Source organism: Dasypus novemcinctus, chromosome 10, assembly GCF_030445035.2.
Source record: "Dasypus novemcinctus isolate mDasNov1 chromosome 10, mDasNov1.1.hap2, whole genome shotgun sequence".
NCBI classification, from domain to species: Eukaryota; Metazoa; Chordata; class Mammalia; order Cingulata; family Dasypodidae; genus Dasypus; species Dasypus novemcinctus.
Window position 1 is genome coordinate 110762321 of NC_080682.1, and position 23223 is coordinate 110785543.

Consider the following 23223-nt stretch of genomic DNA (forward strand, 5'->3'; position numbering starts at 1 on the left):
GCATATGGGAATCCCCTATATTTTAATGTAACATTTATGTAATCTAAGTATCTTTTAAAATAAAAAAAGTATATAAAAAATTAAATGAATTTAATGCCACCCAATTCAAAAGCCAATCAATTTCAAATACTTCCCATTCCTTCACAATTTCCTCCCACAGTAGCTATTCAATCTGTTCAAAATATACTTGCTACCCCAGCCAGCCTGCTATCCTCTCACAGTTCTCCTGCAGCTCATGCTTAATTCCAGCTTCTGAGCAGTTCTTTTACCATCTTCCACACTTAGATTTGTCCCATTCTTTTCTACTTAATCAAAGATGACAAATCTCAAGTTGCAAAATCATTTCAGGGAAGAAGAAAACAAACAAACCTCAAACACCCAAACAGGAAGCTCCTTTTCAAACTTTTTTTTAAACAGTATTGTGTACATGTTAACAAAAAAGTTCAAAAATGTTTCTCCTTGCCGCCCCCCACCCCAGCTACTTGCAGTCTGTCGCTTGGGGTCCTTGCCTTCCCGGAGACTGCTCAGAGACAGCTCTGCTTGCCCGGGCCCCAGGAATCTGGCCCCATGGCTGCCCGGGCCACACCCAGGTCCACACGCCCCCAGCTGGCACCCAGAGATGCCACCCTGCAGAGACTGTTATCCCTGTCGCTTCTGCTCCCAAGCCCTTTCCCTCTTCGGTAACCACCTGGGGGCACTGTCGTGGGGCGCCATCCCGGCCCTCAGAGGCCCCCACTGTACTGTTTGGCTTTGTCTTCTGAGTTTTCCCAGCCCAGGGGATCTGCACCCAGGCACTGTACTTTTTGATTTTTGGTCAATTTGTTTCAAGCTATTTTTGTCACCAATAACATATTAATAAACTAAAAAAAGAAAAAGTCTCCCCCTTTTGAAGGCAATTATGACTTTAGGGATCATAAAGGGAATTACTTCCAAACAAAACACAAAAGCATAAACCATTAAAACTGATAATATAATTACATTAATTATTAAAAATTGTATTTTTTAAAACATAAAGCAAAAAATCACAGAATAGGAAATTAGTGTCTAGTATATGTAAAGAAAAAAACAGCAAGAAATAATAACAAATTGGGCAAGAAATGAAATGTGAAAGAAATGTACAAAGGAGGACAGTGTACAATCTCACCAGTAATCAGACAGGTGGAAATTACATTCATAATGATATGTTATTTGTCAGATTTGGCAAATACTAAGAAGTCTAGTAATACCAAAATGTTGGTAAAGATGGAAAAGCAAGAAATCTCATTCCCTAATTGTAGAAGTGTAAATTGACACAATCATTTTGGAAAACGATTTAGCAAAATCTCTAGTAAAATTAAAGATTTACGTAAGTATTTAATGATTTTTTTTGTTTAAGAATGTTAGAAATAAATGAATAAAGCTTCTTTACATTGCACTGATACAAAAAGTATTTCTTGTAGACTATAATGAAAAGGATGAAAGCTACTGCTATAGAGAAATATGCATCGTGTCCATAAGAAGACATGCATAAGAATGTTTACTGCAGCATTGCTTTAATAGTAAAAACTGGAAGCTCAAATGCCTTTCATTAGAATGAATAAACTATGCTACAGAGCTGCCTGCATCAACTTGGATAAAAAATGCTGAGTAGGAAAAAAAGTAGCAGAAGAATTCAATTAATAAAAGTTTGAAAATATGCAACCCAACACCACAGACTGTTAATAAGATACATACATGTGTAGAAAAGTACAAATGGATATATGGTTATGATAAATATCAAAGCTGGGAGAGTGGTTACCTCTGGAAGAAAGGAAGAGACTGGATCAGGGTCAGTACAAAAGAAAATTCAATTGTACTTGTATAATTTTATTTCTTAAGCTGGTTTGAATACATTAGTGAGTGGTACTTTTAGTCTGCTTTTCTTAATATGCCAGAAATATAGCAAAACATAAGTTTTTTAATAAAGTTAATTATTACTAACTTTCCCTTGATCACTTTAGCTGGAGTGTTTTGCATTTAAACAATGAGTGCTAATTTTTAAAGTTTTTCACCCAATTCCCTATTCCTCAGGTAAAAAAATGTTACCATGAGTACTTCAAAGTAGGAAAAAAAAATCTCAAACTCCTAAACCATTAACAGTTACTTATGTTCTACCAAGGACATTTTATACATACACAATCATACGGGTATGTATGATCCCTGTTCGTGACCCCTATTCTAACCTCCAGCCTCTTTTCTTTTAAATACCACTGTATCCTGCTTTTTCTTTTTTCTTTCTTTCTTTGGCAGATATACTTAAATAACTGACTCAAGCCTAACGATAGACATTAAGGTTGTTTTCAGTATTTTGCTTTTACAAATTAAGTTGCAATGAATACTCTCGTATATTTTACTTTTCCTACCAAAAAAAAAAAAGGGACAGATTTATCTCCTTTAAGTGGAGTTTCTGGGCCAAAGAATATGTGCTGTTTCAACTTTGATAAATATTTTGTCCCCGAGTTTTTTTTTAACAAGTCAGTTTTATTGATATGTATTAATAAATCCATGTTCATAAGAAGACATGCACAAGAATGTTCACTGCAGCAATGCTTTAATAGTGATAACTGAAAATAAAAACCTTTCTTAAGGTTTATAATATATACAATTTCAACTTAATAAATATGTTGTGGAGAATGTGACTGCAGCAATTTGATATGGTTATGAATTCCAAAAATAGATACTGGATTATGTTTGTAATCTGATCTGTACCTGGGCCTAACTGAATTATGATTAGGGCTTTAATTGGGAATTGAGTAATATCTGTTGTCCTGTATGTACAGTGGCATTTTCTTCCATGCAATAATTCTACTAAAATCCTCATAAGGGTTATTGCTCAGAATTAAATTACTCTATTGGCAATAAAAGATGGGTTATCAGATGTGGCTTCACCCATCTAGAATTATTTTAAAATTATGATTTGCACAAGAATTAATCATTCTAACAAATTCTACAGATAAATCAATTCTATTAAAATATCTAGTCTTCATTTGAACAATGAGTAATCACATCTGTCTTCTAAAAGTAAAGGGCTCTGTGATCACCTGTGCATAATCTCTCATCTATATCAATACTGAGGAAGATGCTAACAGGATCTCAAAATACATATTCTATAAAGATTTAAACAAGCTTTTCTTAAAAGTATAAATGTATGGCAAACTGATCTGAGGGAGGAGGAAATCCACTGGGACCATTATTTTAATGAATGCATTTTTTAAATGATCTAGAGCAGAGAAACACTAGCCCTAACTTTTAGGGAATTTTTTTTTTTACCATAATCTCAAGATTTTATTGTCATAACAAAGGACAAAGCTTAACACTGGGTCACGCGGCCCTTTCTCTTGGCTCCTAGTTCAAAGTGTTTGCGTCTCTTAATAGACAACATCCTCTTAGATTTGCAATTGAGCTCTACGCAGTCAAGCCTCGGCACAATCTTCTTAGCAGTTTTAGCCTTTTTCTGGAAAATTGGCTTAGTCTGCCCACTGTCACCACTCTGCTTCCTGTCGTAACGACGCTTTCCCTGGGCATCTAGAGAATCCTTGCCCTTCTTGTACTGTGTCACTTTGTGGGGTTGCTGCTTGCCGCACTTGTTACACAAAGTCCAGTGGGTTTTAGGAATGTTCACCATGTCTGTGTGTGCGCTATCAATATGAAAAGCTGGGGATATTTTAAATGGCTCACATTTTGGGGGGAAAACTGTCTATGCCTTTTCTCTAAAGTTTTCAAGAAGAAGCAAGCAAAACAATTCCAGCAACCGTAAAATTACACTCAAATAAATCCATAAATGCTGGCTTTGCTGTTCACTATGAACTTCCTTTTTTAAAAGTCTGGCCTGCTCCTCAAAAAATTAAACATACAATTAGATGACCTGGCAATTCCACTCTTAGGTATATACCTGAAGGAAGTGAAAAGGAGACTCGAACAGATCCTTGTACATACCAATGTTCATAGCAGCATTATTCATGACAGCCAAAAGGTAGAAACATCTCAAGTGTTGTCCATCAATAGATGAATGGGCAAACAAAATGTGGTTATATCCATACAATGGAATATTGAATATTTTTCAGCCATAAAAAGGAATTAAGTTTTGATAAGTGCTACAACATGGATGAACCTTGAAAACATGAGGCTAAGTGAAAAAAGCCAGACACAAAAGGACACATATGATTGCACTTATATGAATACCTAGAATAATTCACAGTCAGAAAGTATATTGAGGTTATCAAGGAGTGGCAGGGTGGGGGTGAGGAAGAAGGAGAGTGGAGAATTATTACTTAATGGGTACAGAGTTTCTGTTCTGGGTAATGAAAACATGGACGGTGGAGATGGTAGCACAGCATTGTAAATGCAATTAATGCCAGTGAATTTTATACTTAAAAATGGCTAAAATGACAAATGTCATGTTAAATGTTACCATAATTTTTAAAAAAACCAACTCTCTAGTAGCTCTTAGTTTCACCAGAGCATAAGCCACACACACATACAAAAGTTAGACTTGATGTTTTTTTCTCTTTACCTTCTACTTTCTCAAAGCTATGGATACAACATTCTAGTATTATAGAATACTACCAATGGATCCTTGAAAGTCATTTAGTCCAGTCTCCTCATTTTACAGATGAGGATGAGGTTAAATATCTTGTATGCCAATCCGTAACTAAATGTTTGGTCTCCTGCCTCGTGATCTGCATTATCCACTGCTCGGATGACCAGAGAGCAACGCCAACAGGAAACAGGGAGTGTAGAACACTCTCCTTGGCATGTGCTGACATGTTATCAGAGTACTTTTTGCTTCACTGAAAGTTAAAACGACAAGTTTGTAAGTCAGACTTTTAAAGGGGAAAAAAAAAGGAATTTCTAAAATCATCCCCTGAGAATATCCTGCTTATTGAATAATGGATGAACGTCTAGAAGTATAGGTGCTGCTTATGTGGGTAGCAGAGAAATTTGGAAACTTCCTGTGCTGTCCACTGAAATTTTAACATTGAAGACTCTGTAGTAGAAGAGATTTGCTCCCTTTTCAGCTCTTGGTAGATAGTGAGGCTGTATGGTGTTTTGGACTAAAGGCTTAAAATCACAGCTCACTAACTATATGATGTTAGGCAAGTTACTTCTCCTCTCTCTGTAATTCACCTTCTTCATCTATATAGTATGGTAATAAAAGTGCCCCCAGCTCATAAGATAGTTAAAAATAGTATATGTAGAATATATGTAAAGAATCCAGGACAATGGCTGGCACAGAGAAGGTTTCAGTAAATTTTAGTTCCCATTTCCAAGCAGCCCTTTTATTTGCCTACTGTAACAGACTCAGAATTTCTGATTCTGGTTAGAATAGGGAAAATTAAGTTAGTTTTTTTCCGCCTACATCTCAACAACAAAAAGACAACCCAATTTTAAAAATGGGCAAAAGCCTTGAAAAGACATTCTCCAAACAAGATATACAAATGGCTAAAAAAACACATGAAAAGATGTTCAACATCATTAGTCATTAGGGGAATGCAAATCAAAACCACAAAGAAATACCATTTCATACCAATAGTGAGGCAGGTTAGTATAAGGAAAGGGAAGACTTGGGTTACAGCTGAAGACCGGGCAGACAACATGGCCAAAAGACAACAGGGCTGACAGATCAGTCATAAGACCCCACCCAGAAACGGCCTAAGAAAGCAGATCCCTGTGAGACCCCAGCTAAATGGGAAAAGCTAGATCCCACTTGACCCACGGGATCCCACTGGGTCAAGAAAAAGCACTGGATAGTCTCAAAGGCCTCACCATTGGCACCCTGAAAACTGACAGGTGGGGCAACCAATCAGAACGGCAAACAGCTGAAGCCCTCCCCCAACATTAGTGACCCAAATGCCCATGGTCACCACTCCTGCCCTATTACCTTCTCTATCACAGCCCACAGCAAAGACCTCTTGGGGAATTCCTTACAGTCATTTGACTGAAGAAGAGAAAACTCGGGCTTTGTTTACAGCTGGTTCTGCATGATATACAGGTACCACCCAAAAGTGGACAGTGCCAACACTGTGCCCCTTTCTGGAATGTCCCTGAAGGACAGTGGTGAGGGGAAATCTTCCCGTGGGTAATACTTCGTGCAGTGCACCTGGTTCTTCATTTTGTTTTGAAGGAGAAATGGTCACAGGTGCATTTGTACCTTGATTCATGATTCATGGGCTATTGCCAATGGTTTGGCTAGATGTTTGGAAAACTGGTGACAAAGAGATCTGGGGAAGGGAAGAGGACTTGGACCAGTGGATAGGGTGTCTGTCTGCCACATGGGAGGCCCGTGGTTCAAACCCTGGGCCTCCTTGACCCGTGTGGAGCTGGCCCACATGCAGTGCTGATGCGCGCAAGGAGTGCTGTGCCATGCAGGGGTGCCCCCCACGTAGGGGAGCCCCACGTGCAAGGAATGCACCCCGTAAGGAGACCGCCCAGTGGGAAAGAAAGTGCAGCCTGCCCAGGAATGGTGTCGCACACATGAAGAGTTGACGCAGCAAGATGACACAACAAAAAGAAACACAGATTCCCGTGCCACTGACAACAGAAATGGACAAAAAGAAGAACACACAGCAAATGGACCCAGAACAGACAACTGGGGCGGGGCGGGAGGGGGGAAGGGGAAGGAAAAAAAAAGATCTGGGAAGAGGTGTTTGGATAAAACTTTCTGAGTGGGCAAAAAACATGAAAATATTTGTGTTCCACATGAATGCTCACCAGAGGTTGAATTAAGCAGACAAAGATTTTAATAATCAAGTGGGTAAGATGTCTTGTTCTATGGTTAGCAGTCAGCATCTGTCCCCAACCACTCCTGTCATTGCCATGGGTTCATGAACAAAGTGGCCATGGAGGAAGGGTGGTTACCCATGTGTTCAGCAACATGGACTTCCCCAACCACAGGCTACCTAGTTATAGCCACTGCTGAGTGCCCAATATGCCAGCAACAGAGACCAACACTCAGCCCCCAATACCGCACCATTCCCTGAGGTAATCAGCTGGCTACCTGATGGCAGGTTGATTACCTTGGACCACTTTCATCATGGAAGGGGCAGTGATTTGTTCTAACGGGAACAGACACATACCTGGATATGGGTCTGCCTTCCCTGCACACAATACTTCTTCCAAAACTACCACCCGTGGACTTACCCAATGTATTATCCACTGCCATGGCATTCCACACAGCATTGCTTCTGACCTAGGAATCCACTTCACAGCCAATGATTTGTGGGACTATGCACATGCTCATGGAGTTCACTGGTCTTACCATGTTCCCCATTATCCTGAAACAACTAGACTGACAAAACGCTGGAACGGCCTTTTGAAGACTCAATTACAGTGCCAACTGGGTGGCAACAGCTTGCAGGGGTGGTGCAATGTTCTCCAGGAGGCTGTGTATGCTCTAAATCAGGGTCCACTCTATGGTGCTGTTTCTCCCACATCCAGAATTCACAGGTCCAGGAATACAGGAATGGAAATGGGAATGGCACCATTGCCCCTAGTGATCCACTAGGAAAATTTCTGCTTCCTGTCCCTGCAACCTTAAGCTCTGCTTCCACCAGGAAACACAACGATTCCACTGAACTGGAAGTTAAGACTGCCACCTGGCCACTTCGGGCTCTTCATGCCTTTGAATCAATAGGCAAGGAAGGGAATTACTGTACTGGCTGGGGTGCTTGATCCTGACTATCAGGGGGAAACAGGACTGCACCAACCTACAATGGAGGTAAAGAGTTTGCCTGGAATACACAGGAGATCCCCTAGGGCGTGTCTTAGTATTATCATGCCCTGTGATTTAAATCAATGGAAAATTCCAAACAACCCAATCCAGGCAGGATTAACAATGGCCCAGAATCTTCAGAAATGAAAATTTGGGTGTCCCTACACAGGCAAAAAGCCACGGCCAGCTAAGACGCTTGCTGAAGGTAAAGGAAATGTGGAACGGGTAGTGGAAGAAGGTAGTGATAAATATGAAATATGATCACATGACCAGTTAAAGAAATGAGGACTGTAATGGTCATGAATATTACTTCCTTATTTTGTTATGAGTATGTATGTGTATATACACAAAAATATCTTTGTTTTCTTCCCCATCCTTTCCCCTTATCAAATGACATAAGTTGTATTGGTTTCACATCATAGTATTTAAGGATGTCAAGTTTAAGAGTGAATATTATCCACGAACTTGCACGGTATTCTGGAGGGATTTACTGTGTTTCCAGTTGTACACAGGATGGTTTAGAAGAAAAGAAAAACAATAAATAAATCTATATGCACATGTGTATGTGTGGTACTGTTTTTATTTAGAGACTAAGTATGGTTTTAGGTGATGTGTATGGCTGCCACGTTGATAAGGGGTGGACTGTGATGGTTAGGTTAACGTGTCACATTGGCTAGGTAAGGTGCTCACTTGTTTGGTCAAGCAAGCACTGGGCTAATTTCAATACAAAGGTATTTCATGGACTTTAATCATCAGTAAGTTGACTGTATAGATGGCTGATTACCTCTATAATCATCTGAGACTGCCATCAGCAATGAGTGACATCTCATCCAATCATCTGAAGGCCTTAAAAGAAGTGACTTCAGCATTCAGAGACAGAATTCCCATCTCTACTTCAGATAGCCAGCATCTCCTGGGAAACTCAATGAGGATCTACATCAGTCTCTGGATTGCAGCCTGCCCCAAAGAATGAGGACTTGTGCATCCCGACTGTCATGTGAGACAATTTTCTAAAATCTCATACTATTTAGAGGGATCTTCTTCTTTTTTTTTTAGATTTATTTTTTATTTATTTAATCCAACCCCCCCCCCCCCCCCCCGTTGTCTGTTCTCTGTGTCTGTTTGCTGCGTCTTGTTTCTTTGTCCGCTTCTGTTGTCGTCAGCGGCACGGGAAGTGTGGGCTGTGCCATTCCTGGGCAGGCTGCACTTTCTTTCCCGCTGGGCGGCTTTCCTTACGGGCGCACTCCTTGCGCGTGGGGCTCCCCTACGCGGGGGACACCCCTGCCTGGCAGGGCACTCCTTGCACGCATCAGTACTGCGCATGGGCCAGCTCCACACGGGTCAAGGAGGCCCGGGGTTTGAACCGCGGACCTCCCATGTGGTAGACGGACGCCCTAACCACTGGGCCAAGTCCATTTCCCTAGAGGGATCTTCTGTCAGTTCTGTTTCCTTAAAGAACCTTAATAAAGCCAGCATTAAATTAAAAAAAAAAATTCTCATTAATGGTTTTAGTCAAGAATAAGAACACAATAATATAGAAAACTTAGATTTATTTGTTAGGGCATTACAAAGACAAAATTCTCCTCTGAAGACTCTAAGAACTTTTACTTTTTCTGTGACAGAAAATCACCTAAGGTTGGAAACTGAAGGATGTAACCTCAGAGATTATAACAGCACAGACTAGAATTTTACAGGCTAAAGTAAACATGGTAAAAAGAGCGAAAGCTAATCAGAAACACAAGACTTGTGTTAGTGGTAGTTTGTGTGGCTGGGATGTTTCCGTAGAGGCTACCTAACATGCCTGAATTAATTAACCTGGGCCCCAAATTAGTAAAAGACCCCTAACTCTGTGGAGAATAAACAGAGAGATTAGGATTTCTGACACAGCTTTGTCTCTCTCCTTTGGAGTAAAAATACAGCCTTTCTCTTTCCCACCTAGTCTACGTCTACCTCCAAGTTGCTGTGCATTTTCACCAGTTAAGCCTGCTAGTTTACAAAAGATGCATATAATGAAGAGGAATTATGAGCCTGTTCAGAGGGTTCCTAGACACTAAAAGTTTTAGACTCAATGATAAACTATAAGTACCCTCTTGATTAAGTTAATTCACCTTTGTTAATAAAGGTCACAATTTTCTTCTTCTGCTGGTGACAACTTGATGTCTCAGTATAGTCTGTCGCAAGAAAGAACTGGTTCAGGTGAGTTCTGGAGAAGGAAAAAGACTTTCATCAACCCCCACTCCACAGTATAAGAGGAACTGAGTTCTTTCCTACATAATAGGCCGAATCTGAAAAACAAAAGGTTTACAGTGTTTATAATAGCAGCAGCAATTATTTTTTCTATACTCAAGAGTGCCAGGAGACTTACAGGATTCTTTGCAAAATCCTATAAGGTGGTTATTATTAACCCCATTTGACAGATGAAGAAACTGAAGATCAGAGAGGTAATATGGCTTTCCTAAACACACACCGTCAATAAGTAGTAGAGCTGCTATTTCATGTGCCTTCCCCTTTGCCCCCTCTCACACATTAAGGGGTTCTATTTAATATAAAATTACCATTACCCTGAATATTTTAATGGTTACTGTGACAGCTGAGATTATATTCTGAATCCCAAAAGAGAAAGATTATGTCTGTAAACAAATCTATTCTTCTGGGTGTGATACCCTTTGATCGTATTACATTCAGTTGAGGGGCACTGAATTAGATTACTTGATGAGACTGCTTTAGGGTTTTCAGTGAGACATGATCAGGTTTAGTCTCCGCCCCTTGCTGGGTCTAATATAAATGGACAGTCTCTCCTACAGACAGAGGAAAAAGGAAGACGTCATGTCTGATTTTGCCAAGTAAGAGAAAGGATCGCTTAAGCAAGAAGCCCCAAGAGGCCCACGGAGCAGCTCAGGAGAGATGGTGAGCCCGAAAGGGAAGGCTGAAACCTTGGTAGAGATGAGAGGTCATCTCATTTCACCACTTTGGAAACACACTAGGAGCAACAGTAGCTGACTTTGGTGAGAAAGCACCTCTGACAGTGCCTTGGTGTGGACTTTTCATGGCCCTGAAATTGTAAGCTTTTACCCCAAATAGACACCCTTTAAAAAGCCAGTACATTTCTGGTACTTTACATCAGCATCCCTTGGCAAACTAAAACAATTACTTAAACACTCTAATTATTCCTTATTCATTCCTTAAAAGCAAATACAATTTTAAATGGTCAAAAATTTAGAACCTGTTTGGAATTCAGGGTCAATTATCCAGATGAAACATGCATAAACTTTATGAATATTAAACAATGAAAAAAATTAAGACCATACATCAAACTATACCTAGTTTAAGATTAGGGATTATAAGAATATCTGACTAGACTATATAACATTAGTCTCTAATATCCTCAAATTAAATATTATATCCTTTAGTTCTCCATTCATCAGTCAGAGTGATTTTTTAAAATGGTAAATCATGGCTTAGGACATGACTATGGTATGGTTACATGAATAATATATACTTGTCAAAATGTATTGAATTATGTGTTTAAAATGTATGAATTTTATAAAATCTACCACAATAAAGGGTGATAAAACACAAGAAAAAAATTTTTTTACGTATTGGAAGAATAAGCCTCAAAATAGTATACAAATTACAAATATAAGTAAATTATGTAAATTCTCTTTTCATTCTTTCTTTCGATATCTTTGGTATATACCTTATTTTTACAGTCTCAAATCAATAAAATGATTTATTACTAAAAAAAACCCAACTTTATGAATAAAATCTCTGCCACTAAGCTCTTGTGTAACTAAACAGAAAACAAATCATCAACTCATTAGAAAGTTTGTGTCTATTTTATGGTTATTACACCATAATAAAGTATCTTTAGGATTCTCACCAGGAAATCACAGTAACATTCCATTGTGTAACTGTTAGTGACATACCAAATGAGTTTCTCATGATTCTTCCTAGAGTGATTAGTGTTCTCTGAACAGTCTATTTTTCAAGAACTAATATTACCAAATGCAATGGATGTGTCATGATGATGGGAAAGAGTGTTGCTGTGGGGGGAGTGGTGTGGTGGGGGTGGTGGGGTTGAATGGGACCTCATATTTTTTGAATGTAATATTTTTAAAAAATGAAAAATTAAAAAAAAAAAAGAACTAATATGTGAAAGGCATAAGATAAAAGAATCCAGTTTCTCATTTCAATAAAACAATTACTAAACAAGCATCTCTGACATGAATATATTAACAGGCTATAAAGAATGAGATAAGATTTGCTCAAGAGGTAGAATAGAAAAGTTACTGACCTGTGGAATTATAAGAGCTGAAAATTAAAATTAACAGAGCTCCAGTGATGAACACATGATTTTAACCACTGAAGAAGAGATACTGCTGATTGATAGAAGTGAATGTTGTAGAAATAAAAATGAAGTATTTAGGGAAGGAGACATAAATCACAGAACTCAAAGAGTTCTGATAGTTTCACTGACAGGATCTGAGAGAAAAGCAAAAGATCCAATATCTCAATTTACATTTAGTATAAAAAGCAATGTAATAATATTCACAATAGCAAGAATTTGAAGGGTAACAGGAACTTAAGAGAGAAAAGCTGGCTCTAACTGATATAAAACAGAAGGTGTGTACAGCAATTAAAACATGACTGGAAGAAATATCAATGATTGCTTAGGGTTTAGAACTAAATATATACCAGAAGAGAGGGAATTTTGAAATAGTTATCATAGCAGAGAATAATGAGGGATCTCACAACTTAATTGGACTGGCAATGGTGGAATACTTAAATAAAATCATAAACCTTGCTATGATATCATCATATACTTTAACAAAAGAAAATAAAAGGATCTGGCTTTAAGTGACATCTCAGAGATGAGGCTGAGAAGATAGCTAATACTCAAGAAAATAATGCTTTAAGAAGGTCAGTGGTAGGAGGACATTGTAGGGAGGCAGAACAATTTAACAATGTGACAATCTCAGTTTATAAAGGAACCAGTACTAGGATTACTAGTTTTAGCTGTGTATGACAGGACATGACCTTCAGTTATCCAACATACAGGTGAGATTCTCAAAATGGCAGAAAACAATATATTTCTCAGAGTAACGAAGCAGCAAATAAATACTTAGGAACAAACTTCAGACAAAACTCGTGAGAATTTGTCAGAGGAGAGAAAACTGGTGGTGAATTCTTACATGGACCAAGCAAAGACAACAGAAAATGACTTGGAAAATAACATTTTTTGGACAACTGTACAGACTCATTATAGTTTGCCAAATCATCCTTGCACACTAAGGTGCCTGAGACCTTTAACCCCACTATTTTTCAGAGGAGGGAAATCAATACAAGACTATGATTATAATCTTAAACTCAGTTTGGAATTAATTCTACTTCCTCCCTAAAGTGAAAGGCAGTAAGTTGCAGCCAATCTCTGCTTTGCTTTTTCTGATGAACATATTAAGGTTTCAAACATCACAAAAGGAAGAAGGTGACTCAAGAGTAGACCAGGGTTAGGGTGGTACACAGGAGCCCTGTATGGCGATATTCATGTTTGTTTGGTAAATTCAAAACTTTTAATATATATTTATTGTTTATGTATGTTCACATATGAATGATATATTGCAATAAAAGTTAAAAAAAAAAGGCAGATCAACACAGGAGCTCAAGTTCTGCTGCTCCCACCTAAGCCAACCAGGGATGTCACCATTTTTTAACAAAGAACTAATATCATTCTCCTAAGCTAGCTGAAGAAAAAGCTGTGTCTTTTTCCTCTATGTTCTTTCAATGCCTAGCATAGTATGTGTCAGGTGGAAGATGCTCAGAAAATGTTAAACTAAACTCAACATCACCATGTTGCCACACACTGATTTCTTAGGAAGTTTAGAAAAAGTAAAAACACAGTAATTTAAATGGAAAAAAACACACCACAATTTTCAATTAATTTCAGAAATGGAAACTAACAATTTTCCAAATTGCTAACTACATGGACCTCTCTTAAATTATGAAAATAAAAATTAATTATATCACATGATTTTCATGTTTAGGGATAAGGGAGAAAATCACCCACTCACCTTAAAACTGCATAAGTCATTTTCAGTGATCAACATCTGCATCTTCAAATTGTCCAGCAACTGTTGGTGTAGTATCTACCTCCATTCCATCTGAAGAAAAAATTAGTTTCTGATTAATACCATACCAAGCCGTTCAGATTAAGTAGTCAATTTATATTTCAACTAGAAAGAAGCTAGTGCCCTCTGCTGGCAAGAGATGCTATATATTTTTTTCTATCAAGAGAGAAAATACTCTATTAAGAGTATTAAGGAGCAAACTAAGAAAGGAAAATGCTACCTGTGGATTTAGGTCTAGTTAAAATTAGTCTATGCATTTACTTCTCATTGTCAACCTAAAAGAGCACTAGGTAGAAGCTTTCAAATACAGTAAGCATCAGTAGGTCACTCTTCACAGGACTGTGTCAAATATTTACTGTAAGACTTTTTTTTAAAGGTATGAGATCCTGTCCTCACAGTTTATAAACACATAATTCAGGAGAAAAGATAATCAGTAGGGCAAAGTTCTTGCTTATCTCTTTTTTTCTCATCTCATTAAAAATAAAGTAAAGTGGGGACAAGGAGACAAGTTTTCAGCTGCTTTTTCAACTTCCTCACCTCCCATTCCTCAAACGTCAACTCTTCAACCGGCTTCTGTCCTCACCCCGTGGCACCCTACCTCCTAGACATCCAGCAGGGATCCAAATGTAACGTGTCTAAAATGCATTCATCCTTCACCTAAAACCTGCTTCTCTTTCCAAACAGTCCCCATCTTGCTAAAAGGTACCACCCATCTACCCAAACCAAAAACCCCCAGTATATCTCTAACTTGTTACTTCTATCTCCTAAATAGCTCTCAAATCTGTCCATTCTTTTCACCTTCACTGACACTATCAAATTCAGGCCACCATCTCATCTAATTTAATAATGTTACTTAACAGAGTTTATAGTTTTCCTCCTCCTTCTGTGTGTTCCTTCTCTAAACAGTTCTTCATATTGCAGCCAGGGTCATCTTCCAACATACTAATCAAACTAAAATTCTTTGAAGGCTTCTCACTGGATAAAGTTCAAATTCTTTAGTACAGCTTTCAAATTTCTTTACAATTTGGCCCCAGTTCACCATTCCAACTTTATCTGCTATTTAATAACCATCTGTTGCACTCAGCCCTATTGAACTACTTTCAGTTCCCCAAAGCCAAATGACTCTTGAACCTCTGCACGGCTGGTCCCTCCCCTCAGCCTGTCTCTCTGCTGGGATGGAATCCCCCTGTACCCAGGTCATTCCTATTTATCTTTCAGATCTAGATGGAGATGTCACTTAACCCAGAAAACTCTCCTGATTATGTGGCCTGGGCCCACCTCTAAGGTTCCATAGCTTCCCAGGCTTCAACTATATCATACTGTACTGTAATGCCTAATTAGTTAACTTATCTTTCTCTCCACTAGAATGTCGTTTATAGGAATACAGTATCCACACTCTCCTGAGCACTGCTGTATTCTCTGCACCTAGCACAGTAACTCAATAAATACCTCTTACAAATAAACACTTAAAGCACTGAAATGCCACAAGGAGACGGCGTGTGTTTAAATGGCAAAATGAATGATGTGGGTACTCAGGATCTCTAAGAACAGGGATGCTGTGGGTTGAGGTTTTATAAAGTTTGCTAAATCACTAAATAAGGACTTTTAACATTAAAAAAATTAAAAAAACAAAAACCTTCTATGACAAAAGGCTTTTTCAATATCCACAAGGCACTTTCCAGTTAATCACTGTAATAAAAAAAGGTACAGCTTGACTTTGTTTAGCCACGAGTTTGGTGTAGCACTAGAAATCATCTGAGCTAGCTCATTCTACAGCCCATGTTTGAGGCTCGCTAGCAAGAGCTTAACATGGAGATACAAACATAAGGGATAATAGTGTGACCCCAAAGCCCAAACTTTTCCAAATTAAAATCTTCGAAAACTTCAGGGCTTCCTGAACGACATACTTTGTGCATAGAGATACTGTTCTCATCAGCATAAGAGAAAACTGAATTTACCAATGAGGGAAAAACTATGTTAAGTCTCTTTATAGAATATCCCACAGTCACTAAAATGTAGAAGACCCTGTAGCAACATTAAAAATATATATATATGTGCATGTGTGTATTTATATACATATACACGTGAACATATATGAAATACATGTAAGATGCTAGAAGTGCTTGTAACAGCCCCTGGTATATTATTTACACATATTTACTCTTTTAATCCTTTTACCACCTAATAGCTGTGTGACCTCAAGCATATTATGTAGCCTCTCTGTGCCTCAGCTTCCTCATTTGTAAAATGGGGATCATAATAGCATCTACCACATAGGGTTCTTGGAAGGTATAAGTGAGTAAATATGTGTAATGTGCATAAATTAGGTTCTGGAATGTAATGAGTGCCATCTATGTGTTGTATTAGTAGTAGTAAGAACAAGACAGGAAACACTTGGGGCAAAGACAGGGTTGTCTCTTCAGAGTCAGAGTCAGAGTGAAGAGTCTCAATTTTATATGGTGGGCATCAGGGGAAATTCTTTTATAGAGGATGACATAAAGAGTATTTTCAGAAGATTAGTATGGCACAGTGAGCTGGAGGAGGGTATGACCAAGGTGAGAAATCAAGGAGGAGGCTACTCTCAAATTCAGTGTGAACAGAAGAGAGTCTAGGTTAAGAGGATAATAGCAAAGAGATATTAAAGTCATTTCAGTAGAATAATAAATGGAATTCAGTATTGGACTGGATAGGAAAATAAATGGTAAATGCTGAGTCTAAAGAGTATTTCAAGGTTCTAATAGAAAAAGGATATTCAGAAAGGGAAGCCTGTCTGATAGGGAAAATATTTACAAACAAGCTTAAAAACATAAAAAATTGAAGCATAAACATTTAAAGCCACTTGTTCAAGGTCCGTAAGTTTTTGACAAGGGAACACAAGTTTCTTGAATACCACCTCCTGCCTAGTCCTTTAAAATCAGTTGACTATCCTTGCTTTATATGTATCATTTAGGAATTCATCTTTTTTAAAATGAAAATGATAGTAATGATGTATGTACACATACATATACACAAAGAAGCAAAGAGAAAAAAAGACTTAAAGGTTACACAACAGAAAACTACGAGTTGTTCTCTTTCTTGGTTAGAATTATACTGGATATTTTTTCTTTTCTTCTCTGCCTGTGTATATTTTCTAAATTTTTTACCATGACAGACTACTTTCGTAGTTAAGAAAAAAGTCACTAAGAAAAACTACATAAGAATTCCCATTCTATGTAATTCTACATTTTTTTCCTACACTATGAAAAGTTAATTCTAAGATTTCTCTTAGAGTTTCTGAAGGAACCTCTATGTCTCTCTATAACTTCTCTTGCTATCCAAGTGCCCATCTGACTGGTCACAACTGAGGAGAAAGAAGGATACTCACCTTCATAATCTCTTATTGAGTCTTCTGTCCGGACTCCAGCCATGTTATACTGGCTGCTCACAGACTGAGAAAGCATTCCTTCTAATCTCTCTAATGTGGCTTGGCCTTCTGCTGTTAAATGGGATAGTCCTTCTTCATAGGTGTAAAATGTAGGGATGTCCCCCTGCCCTTGTTCTAAACAAACAAAAAACTTTTTAAGCTATTATAGAACAATTAGAAAAAAATGTGTTTGCTGAATATAAGGCACAGTGATAAGAGGCTTCCATGAAATACTTTTCAACAGTCATTTTTAAAACACATAAACAGGTAATCTGTTGGAGATAGAAATGCAAAGAAAATGTCCCTACCCTCTAAGATGAGAAGGGGTTCCAAGAGATAATGAGCCAGTAAACAGCAATTCCCAAAGAATCACATGTCCAGGGATTAGAAGGAAAAGAAGTGTTCCTGAGGCCAGGGAGTCCTATATTATCCCAGGGTGAGAATTTTACAGGAAAGCACAAATTAATTCAATATTAATTTGTTTTGAAGGATTTTTTTCTGATTAGCATACATGTTCCTTTTAGAAAATCAGAAATTCTGGAAAATACAAAAAGGATAAAAGAATAAAAATTACTCAAAAATCTCAGTAAAGATGAGGATGTAATTAGATATGTGAAGGAGAATCCCAGAAATGAGTTTATCTCAAGCTAGAAAGTGGGTGCCTATGGAGGAAAGGCTCAGGTCGTTCATATTGTTGTGCATGAGACCAGTGGGGGCAAGGAAGAGATCAGCAGGCACCTCAAGCTTTAAGTCTGTCCCAGACTAGCAACTGCATCCTAGTCTAGAAAGGAAAGGGGAAATATTCTTAGCATAAACCAACTATGGTTCTGGGAAAACAAAATGACCTTGGCAGTAAGCAGTTTGAAGAAATATGTTAAATAAAGATGTAGATGATGTAGGTTCTCAAGAAGAGGGCTTATTTTCTGGAAGTAACTGCCTTAATGTGAAAGATTCTCTTGCCTACCCACTTTCCTATTCACCAATTTCTTTCTTCCACTTGTCTCTATTTATCCACTTTTATCCTCCAATAATCTCTGTTTTTTACTCTCAAGCTTGAAAAGCCCAAAGAGTTTCCCATTTGTCTGTTCCGAAGAGCTTAGACATATCTTATAGCAACCACAATACCATATTGGGTATTTTATAGGGATATAAGGAACTATAATCTTCTATCCCTAGTAAAAAAAGATGCTTAAAATGAAATTTAAGAAATGAAAATGAAAAGAAACCCTTAAAAATTACATTTCACTCACCATGTGCTTCCACATCATATTCTTCTCCATCATAATCATCTGAATCTTCATCCTCAGGATCTGGGTGCAAAGCCTGGCATTCACACATTGCAGTGAACATTGCTTCCACTGAACAAGGAAATGAAACTGTAACTAATACTTTCTCTGATTAATGTACAATAAAAATTTAATAAAATCATCTTCAGTGCAAATAAATTTAATGGATAGGCAAGAAGTATATTTGGGTCACAATATTTATAAAACCTGCCAAATTCTAAGTAGGATTGATCTCTAAAACACATGACAGCAAAGGACAAGTCACAAAATAGAGTTAACTTTGAAATATTATGGAGATCTTTTCATGGCTGCTTGACTTTTTCTGAGAAAAAGGATCTGTGTCCTGGTCAGATATCAGGGTGAAGCCCAGCTCAGCTGGGAGGCTCTCTTCAGCTCTCCTGGTATCATCCATTTTGGAATTACTGTGATTCCTCTGCCACCTATTTTATGAAACCCACAGCTCATAGCAACAAATCAGGAAAAATAACCACAGTTCTTCATTCACAAAACACATTAGGTAACGTGATGTTTACTATATTCTCATTATATTCATGACCTTTGACAGTAATAGTGAGCTGGTCCTCAATGGTATGCTAAAATAAGAAAAAGCAATAGAATAGAGGTAATGGTAAGGATGAGTGAGTGAGAGGGTGTGTGTATGCATGTGTGTGTCGGTGGGGGGAATGTCTGGTATATAAAGGGGGAAAAAATCAACACTACAGAACACTCACATGCTGATTTATCACTAGGAACAAATCTAAACTCAGCAATAGGTTCATCATCATCATCTTTATCTTCATCTTCTTCATCAGCAACAGATTCTTTTGATTCTTCTTCTAAAGATGGAATAAAAGTAACTTTTTAATGACATTGTTTATGTGATTTTTTAAAAAACAAGCCTTTAAAAGGACACTTATTGATATCTCTAAATACGGCAATTCAATTTTTACTTCCAAGTATAAGAAGACAGTTACTTTGAAAGAGGTTCAGGTTAGTCTCTTGTCTAGTTACACTGTGCTTCACTGAACCCTAGGGACTCCAGAGACCCTTCAGGGGCTACAGTGGGTGTGGAAAAACCCAAATAGTCAGGGCTCTAAAAAGAGCCCTGTTTGTTTTACCTTTAGCCTTGAAATGTACAAGGAGTTTGTACACAAATGTTTATTGTAGTGATGTATTTATTTCTGGCATGAAAATATATAATATAAAATAGCTTTCACAAAGATTTGATGTGACAATATAAAAATAAATGTTCATAAAAAAAGGAAATGTATTATAACCTGGTCATATATTATTATACATATAACAATTAAAAATGAACATGATCTTATGTATCGATATGGATAAATCTTAAAAATATTAACTGAAGGAAAAAGCTAGTTACAGAATATATGATACCATACATTAAATGTTTTTTAAGGGCAAAAACTCATTATATTGCTTATGGGTATACCCATATTCAGTAAGAGTGGACAGAAAGGACAAGCCACCTTAAGATACCAATATGTTTAGCTCTGGAGACAGAGAATAAGGAATAAAATGTGGAGGGGTACAAAAGGTTTCAACAGTACTGATATAGATTAATTATTAAAAATATTAGAGGGAAGCAAACTTGGCCCATTGGTTAGGGCGTCTGTCTACCATGGGAGGTTGGCGGTTCAAACCCCAGGCCTCCTTGACCTGTGTGGAGGTGGCCCATGTGCACAAGGAGTGTGGAGGTGGTTGATGCACACAAGGAGTGCCCTGCCATGCAGAGGTGTCCCTGCATGGGGAAGCCCCACGCGCAAGGAGTGTACCCCATAAGGAGAGTTGCCCAGCAGGAAAGAAAGTGCAGCCTGCCCAGGAATGGCGCCACACACACGGAGAGCTGACACAACAAGATGATGCAACAAAAAGAAACACAGATTCCTGCGCCGCTGATAACAGAAGCGGACAAAGAACACGCAGCAAATAGACACAGAGAGCAGACAAGGGAGGGGAATAAATAAAATAAATAAATCTTTAAAAAAATATATTAGAATTTGTTGGGTATTAAATAATGATCAAAATAGGTAGAAAGGTATACAACTACTGGAAATGTAAACTGGTATAAACTTTTAGGAAAGCAATTTGATAATATATATAAAGAGCTTTAAAAATGTTAATTACCTATAAGTAAAAACAATTCTACTTATAGGAATCTATTATGGGCAAGGGAGTATGTGTATATCTACTAAATCCTTTTCTTTTTAACTTTAATTTTTATAATATTCACACAAATTTACTATAGACTAGAAATTATAGGAAAAAAAGGGGGGAAAAGCCCAAACAGACACTATTAACAGTTTTAAATAACAGATTAATAGGACTTTTTCTGTCGTGTGTGTAATATAATTATTATATTGCTAAATATACAAAATAGGCATGTTCCCTGAAAATAAATAACACAAAAAATAGAACTCTAAATAATTGAATAAATTATCATGCATTTTAAAAAACAAAATGGTATCATAGTGTAATTATTACTGTATCACTGGATGAACATCACTTTTTAAATTATGAAAGTAATCCATGTGGCTATAAAAAATCACCAAGTCTAGATGTATTCAAAGGAAAAATTAAGTCTATGCCCCTCTCCCCAAAAATAACTGTTATTTGCAATTTCTTTTATATCCTCAGGAAGCTACCTTAAAGCAATAAATAATAAAGTATTTTTACCAACAGGAAAATAGAAATACAACCCATCACCATCACTTGCCATCTCACGTTTGATCAAGTAGTGGTTGCTATTTCTTTAGTCTCTTTAAACCTTTCTAAATTGTCAATGAGAATAAATCTGAAAAGTAATTTTTAAAATAATATAAACTTAACAATGAGTTAATGGTCAATTTCAAAGAGTTTTATGGAGGTAAGTCAAACAGAAGAAAAATATGGGTCTTGGAGAATTATGATGAGAGAGCAAAAGCTAGGAAAATATGATTTAAGCATGTGTAATTTATGAGAGTAGAGTTTCAGATAACTGAAATAAATGTGACCCAGGAGGATATTACTTTCTTTTTTTTATTTTTTAGATTTTTAATTTATTTCTCTCCCCTTGCTGCCTATCCCCCGCCCCGGTTATCTGTTCTCTGTGTCCATTCACTGTGTGTTCTTCTTTGTCTGCTTGTATTCTTGTCAGTGGCACCGGGAATCTGTGTCTCTTTTCATTGTCTCATCTTGCTGCATGTGCGGCACCACTCCTGGGCATGCTGTGTTTTTTTCGCACGGGGTGGCTCTCCTTGAGGGGTGCATTCCTTGCGTGTGGGGCTCCCCTAAACAGGTGACACCCTTGAGTGGCACAGCATCCCTTGCGTGCATCAGCACTGCACCTGGACCAGCTTACCACACATAGGTCAGGAGGCCCTAGGTTTGAACCCTGGACCTCCTATGTGGTAGACGGACACTCTATCAGTTGAGCCAAATCCACTTTCCTACTTTCTAATAAGATCTAAAGTCCTACTTATTTTAGTATGAAAGGATCATTCATAATCCCATCAATTTGAAGCAAATTCTCATAGCACAAGTTTAAAATAGCTTTCCTGAACTTAATGAACTGTTATTTCCTAGTTTGGGACTTCCCACATTTGTAGTTTTAACAAACTCCCCAGGTGTTTCTAATATGCACCTAGGTTTGGGAACCACAGACTAATACTCACCCCCTGCTTTTTTTTTTTTAAACGAAACTGAGGCTCAGAGAAATGAGTATGTTTTGCTTAAAGTTAGTCTTTTTATTCAGTGTGTTTTTCCTTTTATTCAGACTTTACCTCTCTAGTCTTATTTTTTGACATGCACCTTTACCCAATGCCAGTGTTCTGGTCTTTCACACTGGCACTTGGAACTGACAGACAAGAGTATTTCTAAGATTTTGCACTTCTATGAATGAATGAACGCTTTAAACTAAACACAACACAAAATACTCTGCACTTACATAGATCAAAAAGGAACTTTGTGTCTACCACCTCCTCTTTTGGAAGTCTTATTATTCCACGATCAACAGCCTGAAAAGTGGACTTTTATTTTACCTTACTCTCTCAAATTTCATTAGATTTTTATCTATGTTTGGACCCTTTCCAATGGCAAGAATTTCACCCAAAAATATTTTCAGATAGCTGAATCAGTCATTACCACTTAATGAGGCAGGGCTTGCCAAAAGCTCTAAAAATTACTAAACAATTAGCGTTATGACTGAAAAAAAAGTCATATTATATCTGAAACCATATTAAAATTCCAATTTGAAGAAGTTATAGTTCAACAAGCAAGCCCATGGGATTGTCTCTAATACACATATTTAAAGAAAAGCAACCCACTATTTTAAAAGTTTATTAAAGGTATGAAAATATTCTTTCAATCCCAAAGTCCTGCATTTCTATGAAAGATGAACATATTAAGCTAACACAATACAGTATATAAATTCTTCACTTAGTTGCACTTACGAAATCAAAATCAAGTTTATATTCTGTACCTTACTTATTTCTCATTAGGAATTCTTACAACTCATGGTCAACCTGAAATATCAATGTTTAACCTTTCAACAACTTTGCTAGATTTTTATGAATTTTTGGATATCTCTAATAGCAAAACTTGGGAAGGCTGATACAAAACAAATGCCTATTAGAAGAACGTTAAGTGTCCAAATTATTTTACTGTGCTGAAATTTCACTTAAT

The 23223-nt window shown here is 37.4% G+C and overlaps 2 protein-coding genes across 5 annotated transcripts in view; both read right to left on the reverse strand.

Moving 5' to 3' along the window:
- Positions 1 to 1827: 1827 nt before the first annotated feature.
- CLNS1A (chloride nucleotide-sensitive channel 1A) overlaps positions 1828 to 23223 on the reverse strand; it is a 39233-nt gene continuing 17837 nt past the window's right edge. The window contains exons 3-8 of one of the 4 annotated variants that reach the window (XR_011649992.1): positions 19275 to 19379; positions 18508 to 18615; positions 17219 to 17392; positions 13798 to 13887; positions 9838 to 9932; positions 1828 to 4808 (exon numbers count right to left, since the gene is read on the reverse strand). Coding sequence is in view for 2 of the 4 variants with exons in the window: in XM_004466271.4 (XP_004466328.1) it covers positions 13820 to 13887; positions 17219 to 17392; positions 18508 to 18615; positions 19275 to 19379 (455 nt within the window). In the remaining 2 variants the exon portion in view is untranslated. Of the gene's footprint in view, positions 4809 to 9262; positions 10015 to 13797; positions 13888 to 17218; positions 17393 to 18507; positions 18616 to 19274; positions 19380 to 23223 lie in introns of those variants that run through there. The other 3 variants (XR_011649991.1, XM_004466271.4, XM_004466270.4) reach the window with 3 other exon arrangements.
- On the reverse strand, positions 3329 to 3643 carry LOC101437037 (large ribosomal subunit protein eL42-like). The gene has a single exon (XM_058306359.1). The coding sequence runs from the start codon at positions 3641 to 3643 to the stop codon at positions 3329 to 3331; it is 315 nt and encodes a 104-aa protein (XP_058162342.1).